This window comes from Halyomorpha halys, unplaced genomic scaffold, assembly GCF_000696795.3.
Source record: "Halyomorpha halys isolate HHAL.00 unplaced genomic scaffold, Hhal_1.1 Scaffold29.1, whole genome shotgun sequence".
NCBI lineage: Eukaryota > Metazoa > Arthropoda > Insecta > Hemiptera > Pentatomidae > Halyomorpha > Halyomorpha halys.
Window position 1 is genome coordinate 731731 of NW_027115892.1, and position 11198 is coordinate 742928.

At 32.7% G+C, this 11198-nt stretch overlaps 1 protein-coding gene across 1 annotated transcript in view; it reads right to left on the reverse strand.

Annotated features, from left to right (window-relative positions):
* Window positions 1-3537, reverse strand: part of LOC106684450 (uncharacterized) — a 12178-nt gene extending 8641 nt beyond the window's left edge. The window contains exons 1-2 of the mRNA XM_014426544.2: window positions 3485-3537; window positions 3153-3253 (exon numbers count right to left, since the gene is read on the reverse strand). Of these exons, the coding sequence (XP_014282030.1) occupies window positions 3153-3191 (39 nt within the window). The 5' untranslated portion in view covers window positions 3192-3253; window positions 3485-3537. The remainder of the gene's footprint in view (window positions 1-3152; window positions 3254-3484) is intronic.
* Between the last annotated feature and the right edge of the window lie 7661 nt (window positions 3538-11198).

Below are 11198 nucleotides of genomic sequence, written 5' to 3' on the forward strand. Positions count from 1 at the left end.
AAAAAAATTCAAATTAATGAATATAATTTTATTCAGAATTAATTGTCTTTACCCATATTTGAACTTTGTTAAAATATGCCTGGTACCAATTGTAAGATATATTATTTTATCAAAATTAAATCTTTTCAATATTTTCTTGTTTGAAAATAATTAAATTTTAAGTAAATATTTTTTTCTCTTCTCTTTATTGATCAAAATTATTTGAGCAATTTATTTTATTTTCCTTTTTTATGTATTAAGGTATGGAGCAAGATAGGCAGATAATTATTTATTTTGTTACTGTAGCCGTGAGTCTCCCTGTGTTCGTGAGCCCTTCGGGGTCCATCCAGCCTCATAAAGTCGGCACCCTTACTTGGAGAATAATCTAGTGGTCGAGTGTGATTCTGACCAAATCACCTCCTTGCACATCCGTTGATCTGGTAACAGCACTTCCTTTCAAGGTTTTTAACCCCTGACCCTTCATTGGTCGTTCTGGTACAGGTTTTCTTTATTCCAGTATAGAGGAAAAGTAATATTCCAAACATCTTTCTATTCATTCTCCAATCTTTTCCATCATGCAACAGACCCATAATGACCAGACGTCCAGTCCATGATCTGCTCAGATGCCTCTACTCAGCCATCCCGTTTGGCTGCGCACCTGATGGATATTTCGTTTTTTCTTAAATCCACTTTTGGATTAAAGAACTGCCGCCTTGTACTAGCCAAAGTGGGTGTATCAAGATTTATTTCTCGGGACCGCCTAAAAACAAATATTGCTCCAGGTGTGAATCGAACCTACAACGTTCCGAACCAAGTGTTCTAGGATCTATGCCGAAACCCTCACGGCCATCACATCCCTAGTTTAGACCTTACTATACGTCTTAGAATTTTCTTTTCGAATCGATGTTTTTTCTTTGTTTTCAGAGGGCTCGTTTCCAGTTATCCATATTGATTCGAAATGGACGATTTTTCCCTTTATTTGATTCCTGGATTTCTCATATCTGTAGCAATCATGCTCAACTATTTAATGAAAAGGAAAAAGGCGAGCACTCATTGCTTAGTGATTCGTTCACAAAGAAGGATGAAGATGACAAATGACAAGGTGATGAATGACGAATTCATATTTGTCTATTTTTTTAAGTATTGTTTTTATATTTTTTAACAGACTACTTGACCACTCATATATGACTTCTGAATGAATAAAAAACTTCATGGTTAATTAAAAACCAAATCTTTTTTCTATGGGTCAATGAATGATAAATAATAAAAAATCGCTATATATAAAAAAAAAAATAACAGAAGTCTTCAATAATATACGACTGAATAGTCATAGCAGGTTTTATAAGGGTTAATAAAATACTGCTGTTAATCTCACATTTGTAATTTGCTGCATAGGTTTTGTAGACAATTTGTCTGCAAATTCGGAAAGGTCGGGCAAGGACTACAGTTCGACACTTGGTTTCGATTTATTTAATAAAATTATTAAATGATGTCGAATAAAGAAAACGTTTATGAGATTGTTTATCGAGATATTTCTTTTTATTACGATATAGTATATGTTAAATGGCAGTATGCTTGAGAGAGCGTTTCAGTGGGAATGTTCCGTACACTATAATTTATTTTAAGCCTTCCTTTCCAACAAATTTTCCATCGCGAATCGAGGTCTGGATCCTATTCCTTTCTGTGAGAAGGTGTTAGAAGGATTATCATAATAATAAGTCTTTGCTATTACTTTTAAATATGCATTATACGTATATACCCGTACGTAGAAATCATAAGTACACATCGAAATTATAAATACGAATAAATATTCTTCCAGTAATGCTCCACTGGTTAATCCGATTACGGTACATTTCTGTATCTGTGTACTACAATCTTATGTATGTATATATGTTTCCTATCCGGTAAGGGTACATGTAAATCTCAATACATTATATTTACTCTACTAAGCGAAACGGTGTAATGTAATCTTGATAAGGGTAAAATACCCTAAGTACACTAGTACATTTGAAATATTTTGGGTCATTTACTTCTAAATTTACCGGAAGTATAACCACTTATTATAAATAAAAAATACTGCCATAAAGAATCCACTGTTTGACAATTTTGTTTTCGGTTGGCACTCCTGACCTTGTAGATCTTTGGCCGTCCGAACCAGCCTTTTTGCACGCAAGCTTGTCTTGGGCCACTGCTTTCCAGTTTGCTGTATGTAGCTCTTTCACATCTTTGTTGATTCTGTCTATCCGTCTGATTATGGCCTCTTACGTGGTCTCTTGCCTATTATACTGGTGTACATTATTGATAAGTATAGGCCTCCTGATGGATTGCTTCCAGCCACATGTACCCACCCCATCCATCTTAAACCTCCTTGTCTTCATATCATGATACTGACTGAACAGTCCCTGCAAGCAGTTCACTGTTAGTTCTCCCCCCCCCCCCCTTGTGTAAAGGCTTGTTTCCAGATTGCTACTGCAATTGTACAGAGGACTTTCCGTTCGGATCTCTCAGTTCTGCTTTCTAGGGTATTTATCAATATATGAATATTAATAATAATCATGGCTATTAATACATATACATTAATTTAATTAGTCTAACCTCTCCAAATATCATACGTCAATCTTTACATACGAGCCCACTCATTGCGAATGTTTCTACGACGTACTGATTGACATCCTAACCGCAACCCACATTCCAGACAACACCCACATAAGCCGTGAAAGAGGACAGAAGACATACTTGGCAAAAAAGAAAGGTTAATATCTAGAAGTATAGAAGCAGACGTCACTATAAATTTATTTATTTTATACTTTCCCAGATCTTAATTCATTCAACATGGATGACAACTTCAGTTACGTATTCTCGACAGAGTCCTTCAAGGCGTATAGTAGTTGTGGTTTTCTTTTAAACCGTGACAGAAAGCGACTTTTGATTTAGGGCTGTATAAAGTTAATCCAAAGCCCGATACGATTTTTCTTTGTAAATAGTGGTCCGATATAGAGAAAAATTTGTCCTTATAATTTTAAAGATATTTGAAAAAATAAGTAATTTTTTTATATATCCTTCCGCAATAAACGGAATTTTCTTGAAATTTGTACGTTCAAAAAAACTATACTTAGTTCCATCTAAAACTAAATGCTTTATATAATAGCAAAGAAATTGAGGACAAGACTTACCATAAAACAGGCCAACAACAGTGCTGTTGGATTATACATTTTGAGAAAATTTCTTCCAGGGAATAGTGCTGTATGATTCCAGACTGAGGACGATTGAAATGCTTTGAATGAATAAAAATATATTAGTGTTGATATGAAACACTTATTAATAAATATTTTTTATTATTATAAATATGTTTATTTATTGCCTAGTAAAATATTCACAATCAGTATCAATTAAATGCACGTAAAAAATAGAAATGTATTAGTATTCAAGATAAGGTATAATGATGTGAGCGGTTAAGTAGAGCTACAGTCTTCGATGTAACCTATCTATATGTGTACGTACTCACCCAAGTCCTTCCACTGACTATCGTTCAAATAGTATTAAAACTGTTTGTGTTGAGGACAGCTATTTATAAAAAGTATTGTGTGCGTATGCATTAATTAGCTCGTTGTATTTTCCTGTTTGTAGTCGGCATATATATTAACTAATTATTTCTTTTCAAAATTGATATAAAACTTCAGGGAGCATGGTCTGTACACCTTGACTGTGGGTCCAGTTCTGTTCCTAATGAATTCGGTATAAATAAAAAATGTATTATAAAACCCCGTGTTGGACTAGTTCTATTGCTTTATTATCCTGTTAAGAACAAGAAATGCTTTATGGGAGAATTATTATTAGCTTTGCATTTATTAATAAAGTCAATATTTTGAAAATAATTTTTTTTATCATGCTTTTGGATCATAGAACACCCTTATGACGAATGCATTTTCTTATTAAAAGCTTTAACGTCGCCAAGTAGACTCAAACGCCAAAAACATGATCGTTATTCGAAACTTAAGCTTTACTAAAAAAACTTAACGAAATTACACCCTTCATTGTCAAATAAGCCACAGATAAAAATTGGTAATGATGTTTCTAGCAACCTACTCAGTGCATTAGGACTAGTAAATTTAAAATATTTTAAGCTTACTGAAGTATTATGGAATTTGCGTTTGTTGTTTTTTTGGTATACTAATACTTGGAAAATAATTATATTTTTTCAGTATCTAATTAACATCAATTTAAAATATGCATACTTCACAGGTTCATTTTGAAGCAAAAAAATAATAGAAGAATAGGTTTCTGTGAGTTTTCCAAAATAAAATAATTTAGAAGAACTTTTGACATCAATTATACGTTTCTGGATTATCCCTATCGAAAAATTGTATGATATATTAAACTATATACTTGAGGTTGTTACAGTTACGCTTCAACTCCCTCAGGTTCGACGGCCTCACAGGTTTTTTACCTCTAGTTTTGGATGGTTAAGGAAAACAAACTTTTTTTTTTTTTTTCAATAAAAGTTCGATATGTCATCAAATTATGAAAAAATACTATTCCGTAAGCTATAGTATACGAGTTGAAATAATTTCGATCATGTTTGCAGTTATACTTACACTTGTGCTCAGGGACGTGAGGGCAGTATGGATTGGGGCATAAGTCTCAGAGTGCCTGGTTCGGAACGATGTGGGCTCGTTTCCTTCCCAGGGCAGTTAATATTATTTCTTGGAGATCCCGAGAAATGAATCTTGATATTTCCTTGTTCCACCTTGGTAGATACGCGCCGGGATCTCCATAGTAGCCACCAGTGTTTGGCAACAAGGACCACCAGGTCCACCTCCCGGACTAGTCCTCCCCCCCCCAAATATCAATGCCAATTCCAATGAACTTGATTGGATATTATAAAAAAGATTTTTTTGTTTTTATTCAGTTCACTTTATGGTGCTAATAACAGTAAAAGAATTGTTAAACTATATGTATTGATATGTATGAGAGGCACCAGCTGGAATTTTTCAACTTAACGTAAGTTCTTTATCGGCATACCAAAGGAACCGCCAGGCCGAGTCAATGAGCCGAACGGCAAAATATTAAAAGTAATATACAGACATATGCAGATACCAAAGGTTCCCATGCATCCTTCCGAATGGTCTACCACGTAGCTAGAGGTAAACACCCAAACAGCCCTTTTTTCACACCCGGGTACTCTAAAAACCTCGGGGAAAATGCAGCGACCTCTGTCAAAGAAGAAAGCCACCTTAATTTGAACATGAAAGGGAGGAAAAAGACCGACCTTCGCCGAAGGTCATTGGACTTTTGCCACCCCCTCTGAAGGGTAAGTAAAATAATGGGAGCATAGGAGAGCCAATGAGAAGAACGGAAAACGGAAGTGGGGAGATATTAGAAGTAGAGGGGAGAGAAGAAGCAAAAAGGAGCACTGGAAGATCCCCCGACGATCTTTAAACAGTTGAACACAGTCATGGAAGAGGAGAGTTTGGAGGAAGAGAGAGCGGCTGACCAGTTGGAGACCAGAGGATAAAGTCACACATCGCAGGGATTCAGCAGCGGCCGCGGGCAAAAGGCGGAATGGCGCGGGACCCAAGATCCGCTCAGCTACTACAGCCAACCTTTTCCGTTGTAATTTGAATGGCAATAATAGAATTGATAACTTAGAGTCAGTATAAACATCAAAGATCCCAACTGGTACTTCTCAATTCATAAGATAATAATTAAAGTATAAGGAAACAGATCTACCATGCTCTCTCATTATATTATTCTTGCTAATTTATATATGATTGTAAATATAAAATATGTAACAAAGACTTTACCTTATAATTAAGAATCCCTGCATGCCACCTCATGTATATAGCATAGTAAATTCGTGAACACAATACGGTTGGAAAAGAACTCCAATGATTAATTATAGATATTCATATTTAGCATTCCATGGCGAGGGGGTCTATGGTATCTAGTGTTTGAATTAAATATAGCGAACACTCTTTCAGTCGGTTCCCATCAGGAACCGATAGAGATACATAATACAAATACATAACATAAATATATAAATATAAATACATGAATATATGAATAAATTCAATATAATATATGTACGGAGAACCCCTAGTCGGGCTTAGAACACCCGAAGCTCTGTACACGGCAGTATACATGGAAGTTTGATTTAGAAAACACATTCAAGTTTAACAAAGCAGTATATCTTTCGTGTCCGTCGGATACAGGCTTTATTAAGCGAAATTTATAATTTTAAAATTCAGGCTAGAAGTAATAGATACAGCATTTAATAAAACTGAACCTAATTTAGGACTTATTGGTGTAAGCCTAGAAAGATTTTACTGTATGTGCTTGACTTCGCAAAATTAAAGTACTATTCTGAACAATAGTACTCTTGGAATCACTTCTCGTTCTGATGCCCATCGACAGTAAAAAACCCTGAAAATCAGACGCAAGCATTTACCTGCACGTTTTTAATTTTCTATGGGCTGCCGTGCTTATGAAAAATTCATTAGTTTTACGTAATGCTATAAGATAGGCGAAAAGATATTAGTACATGAGCCCGGTGGAAAACTCAGTTATTTCATCTTAATTTTTGATTACTCTAATAATAACTAGGTATAGCTACTAATCATAATTGATGAGTTTGCCAAGTTTAATCAGGAATAATAACAAATATTTCTATTTCTAAACGTTAAAAAAAAGTAATAATTATATTATTTCAATTTCTTGAGACAAGGTAATTGTTTATTAAATAAATCAAAAATTCGTATCCATTTTTGTCTCAACACTTTATTTTTCACCAGTCCAACGTGTCGGCCATTCTAGGACATCTAAATATTTAACAGCTTATATTATATCTTCATTTTTAACACTTATGACAACAACATTATTCACTATATAATATAACATACCTTCAATATATTTCTTCCTCACATTAATTTAAAGTTTCTTTTGCAGGCTATTCTGCCCAGGTCATTTTCTTTATTATAAGTTAAAAGCCTATTCAAACAGTCAATTATTAGAGAGTCATATTAATAATAAATATGACTCTCTAATAATTGATTCAAATCAGTATTTAGTGAAGTTATTTTCGGATTGGAGATGTCTATTTATACTCAAACTAAAGCTAGTTCAATGTATCTCCCTACTTTCAATCTGAGAGAGATAATGTATTAAACTTAAAATATTTAATAATGGTTGAGTTCCCAAATTCTGTACGTCTAATGGTTCCTGAGAAATATTTTTCCCAAAATAAATTCGTTAACTATTGATCTTTCGTTATTAAATGTTACTGTTTTATAAAACTGTGTCTCTTGGGCTATATTGACATAGACAAGTACGTGATTTGTGATTAGAAGATGATCTGGAGTATTGAACTTGGCCTAACTGTAGAACAGTATAAAATGAGCCGAAATGTAGAATTTATGAAAAATATATAAGTTAATAAATTCATTCACACAATTTACATATATTTTTTTTTAATAATTTACGGCATTAGATTCCACAACCACTGAAATCATATTCAGCCAGTAAACAGCTGTCATAATCACATCGCTGTCTTTTTCATTTTGTTTTCTTTGTATGAATATTCTAAAGCAAGTATTTGATGTTTCCGATGTTACCTAGGATATTCTTTGAGAGAAGATTCCCCCTTTTTTTTTTTAAATTTATTCCCCACCTTCCAGTAGTATGTAGATAATGTTTTTCAACTCACGTCGGCATTGAGGATGTATTTTAAAACTAGGAAATGACTTTTCCTGTTTTAGTCCAAGTCACTCTTCTTCGTAGTGCATTGCGAATTAATTCCACTTTTTATCTTTCTGACTGAGAATCAGAATCATAGCAATGCAACGGATTAGGTTAGCTGTAAATTATATTGAAGAAAAACAATTTCCTTTGACTTCTTCCAACCTGTTTCTAATTCACTGTTCGTATTTTACTTAGAGGTTTTTTTTTTCCAACTCCATATATGTTGGGAGCGATCGCCCTAACTTAGGATGAGTCTTGCCAGGAGGTCAAAAGATACGAAGTCCCTGCAAGAGATAAGGCACCATGACCCTCAGAATATTAAACACCCTATCTGTTGGGCAATGCCCTCTGGATGCTGCTACGGTATCGATTTCTTTTCCAGATGGTATCTGCATTTTTTTTTTTAATTTTCACTCTGATCCAAAAGAACGTTTGAAAAAAAGGTTTGCACATGCAGCTTCCAGAATTTTCCATAGGCGAATACACCCTAGTTCTTTCGTAATATGAATTTATCTAATCTTCGACTACTAATTCTAGTTTTATAGGCCAGCTGAAGGATGCATAGTGACATCTGCAGGCGAGCAGTTTGCATTACCTTCTAATGTTGTGGGCATCAGGCAATGTCTCAAGCCATAGACTATTACGAAATAGTTTTAAATTATCAAGAATAATTAGTACAAATTAATGTTAACGTAATTTTTAAGCCGTCGAGTTCAAATTCAAGCCTAAGATTACGATATTTCCCATAAGAGGATGTGGTACTTTCAGCTACTTCCTATAATTTCTGAAATATATTTGTTCTATTCCATCTGAACTTTAATTCTAATTATAACCTCGGAGAAGAACATATTAAACTCAAAATGTCATATAATTGTTCAGTCCCTAAATGAAATAAGAACAATATGGTAACTTCGTGTACAAAAGACGCATTCTATTTTAAAGAAATCTCGCCAAAATCATTTAATCAGTTTCATTAATTCCCAAATTAGCTAAAATTGTAATATGATTCATCTTTATTATCTGAAATTATAAATATATAGTTAAAAGTTTCAATTGATGTTATAAAAAAAACTATTTTTCATCAAATTTTATTCACGAAAAAGTATGTATTTCAAGAGTGAAATAAATTATACGTTGTGTTGATGCATTAATTGGAATTAACATTATAAATTAATTATTCAAGTAATCATATTAATGTTAATAAAATCAGGTGACGCAGGTACTTTATAAATATGACAAAATAGTCATGTTATATTAGAATTTAAACAGTTATTTTAATAGACAAGTATTGAAATATAATTATGAAAAAAACGAGCAGAAAGCTGTAGGTTCCGGTTTGATAAATAAATTTAGTTAGAAACTATGAGCTTAACTAATTCAAATTGTATTCCTCTATACATTTTTTGTGATAACTAATTTTAAATTGAAAAATATATAATTAGATGTTAGTAATTTTTTATATTATTTAATTTAATAATAACAGTAATTATCGAACCATTATTTTGACTTCACAAAAGGAATTTAATGTTTTTACACTCTGAGTTGTGAGAAGTTGCAATGGAAAATTAAACACTTTTTCCTAGGTTTTTTCTTATTTGTCCACTTACTAACAAAATATTTTGGCTTACAGTTGCTTAACAAAGTATCTTGAACATAATACATAGAAAATACTAAAACACACATTAGTATAAAATATCTTAATTCTCTGAAGTATATATGTATTCCACAAAAATTATACAGTCAGATTTGTAACAAACAGCTTTGTGGGAATGTATATTATATAAACTATGTATTACATTACATTCCAAGATAAAACCGTTAGTTAAATATTTTTTCTTTTACTTAACTTAGGAACAATACAGAGTTTAGGCGTAAGATTGGAATAATCTTACGAATTTGGAAAATGGAACAGCCCGGTACTGGCTAAGATGTATTTGTAAAACTTATTAAAGATTTATTTCAGATTCAATAAAATATAAGAAAAATAAATTTTAGAATTTTGGTCAGAAATTTAAATTTTGACTGCCCCATGTCGTCCTTAATTATAATAGTATATTAAGGATTTCTTTCCTGATTTTCACTCAAAACCATCTTCTCCTTTATTTATTTATTTTTATTTTCTTCATTTTTCATTGATTTTCATTTCTAGCAAGAAATGTAATTACTATATTATTATTTCAATACTTTTTACAGATTAACAATCTTTAGCATAAATTTTCTTTTTTTTTCCGATTTATTAATCATAATTTATAACTGTATTTACATAAAAACACATTAAGTAAATTTGATGTAATATAAAATGGAATGATATAGGCATGTAGAGAAACAACCATTGGTTCTACTAATCTAATCATATCTTTACACTAGAAGATCTCGAGGCCATTTTATTTTGAGGATTCTCAGGAATAGAGGAAGAAGCAAGTTTAGAAACTAGAGTGCTTCGTTGGTCAGGGATTTTATAATGGAAGGATTGATATCTGGTTCGGGCTAGATCGGTTGCTAGCACAAATTAAATAATAAAATTAATGAGATCATCGGGTAGATATTTTTTTATTAATGGCTAAAGAGATAGAATTGAAGTGATGAAATAAAGTGTCAGAGATGATTCCTTCATAAATACGATATGACTTATAAAATTGGGTAGGAGGGGTTGCAATAAAACTAGAATTATTATTTAGTTTTCACATTATTACTTTTGTGGCTACAATAAATATATTAATTAAAAACGTTGCGATCACTAAATATGATATGTTTTTATTATATCCCTACTTCAAGAATTATTTCTATTTAGAAATTATTAAGGTAGATAAGTTCATTTCTAGTTTCATCAGAATACTAATTTTAATCAATGCAAGACATCTCTGTTGATCTAGGATAGAAGTCCCTTACTATTTGAAACCGGGGGACGTCTCGTATATAAAAGGAAATAGGATCAATGACGAAAGAAAAGAAAAGGATAGTTGGTCCCTTGCGGAGAATTCTAATTTGGCAGGAGCGAAGAAGCTAATCGAAGACGACATGGGACCCCATTGGGAGGACAAACATCACTGTTTACGGCCAGGCATCGACCCTGAGTTCACGGGCTGTAATCCCTTCGTCTTCTACGTACTATCTCTCCAGCTTCTATTTATAGATATATATACTTTAGGTCCGTCATAACTTTCTAAATATATTCGCTATCTAATTAACTTTCTACATCTGCCCACCTTCTGGTATGGGATCTGCCGTGGAAAAAGTCAGCGATAACTGCAAGGATTGACTACGATTGAAGAGAGTTGCCTTGGACTTGAAGAACTAATTTAAAATTAAAATAAAATATAAAATAAATAGTTGATATTAACCTGTTTTTGATACATTAATCACCATTATTATACAACTATACAAAAATTGACCAGAGAGAAATACTTTATTCATATATGCTGCCTAAATACATTAGGTTGCTATCTCACACAGCATACTTATCAATCCGTAATCGGACATAT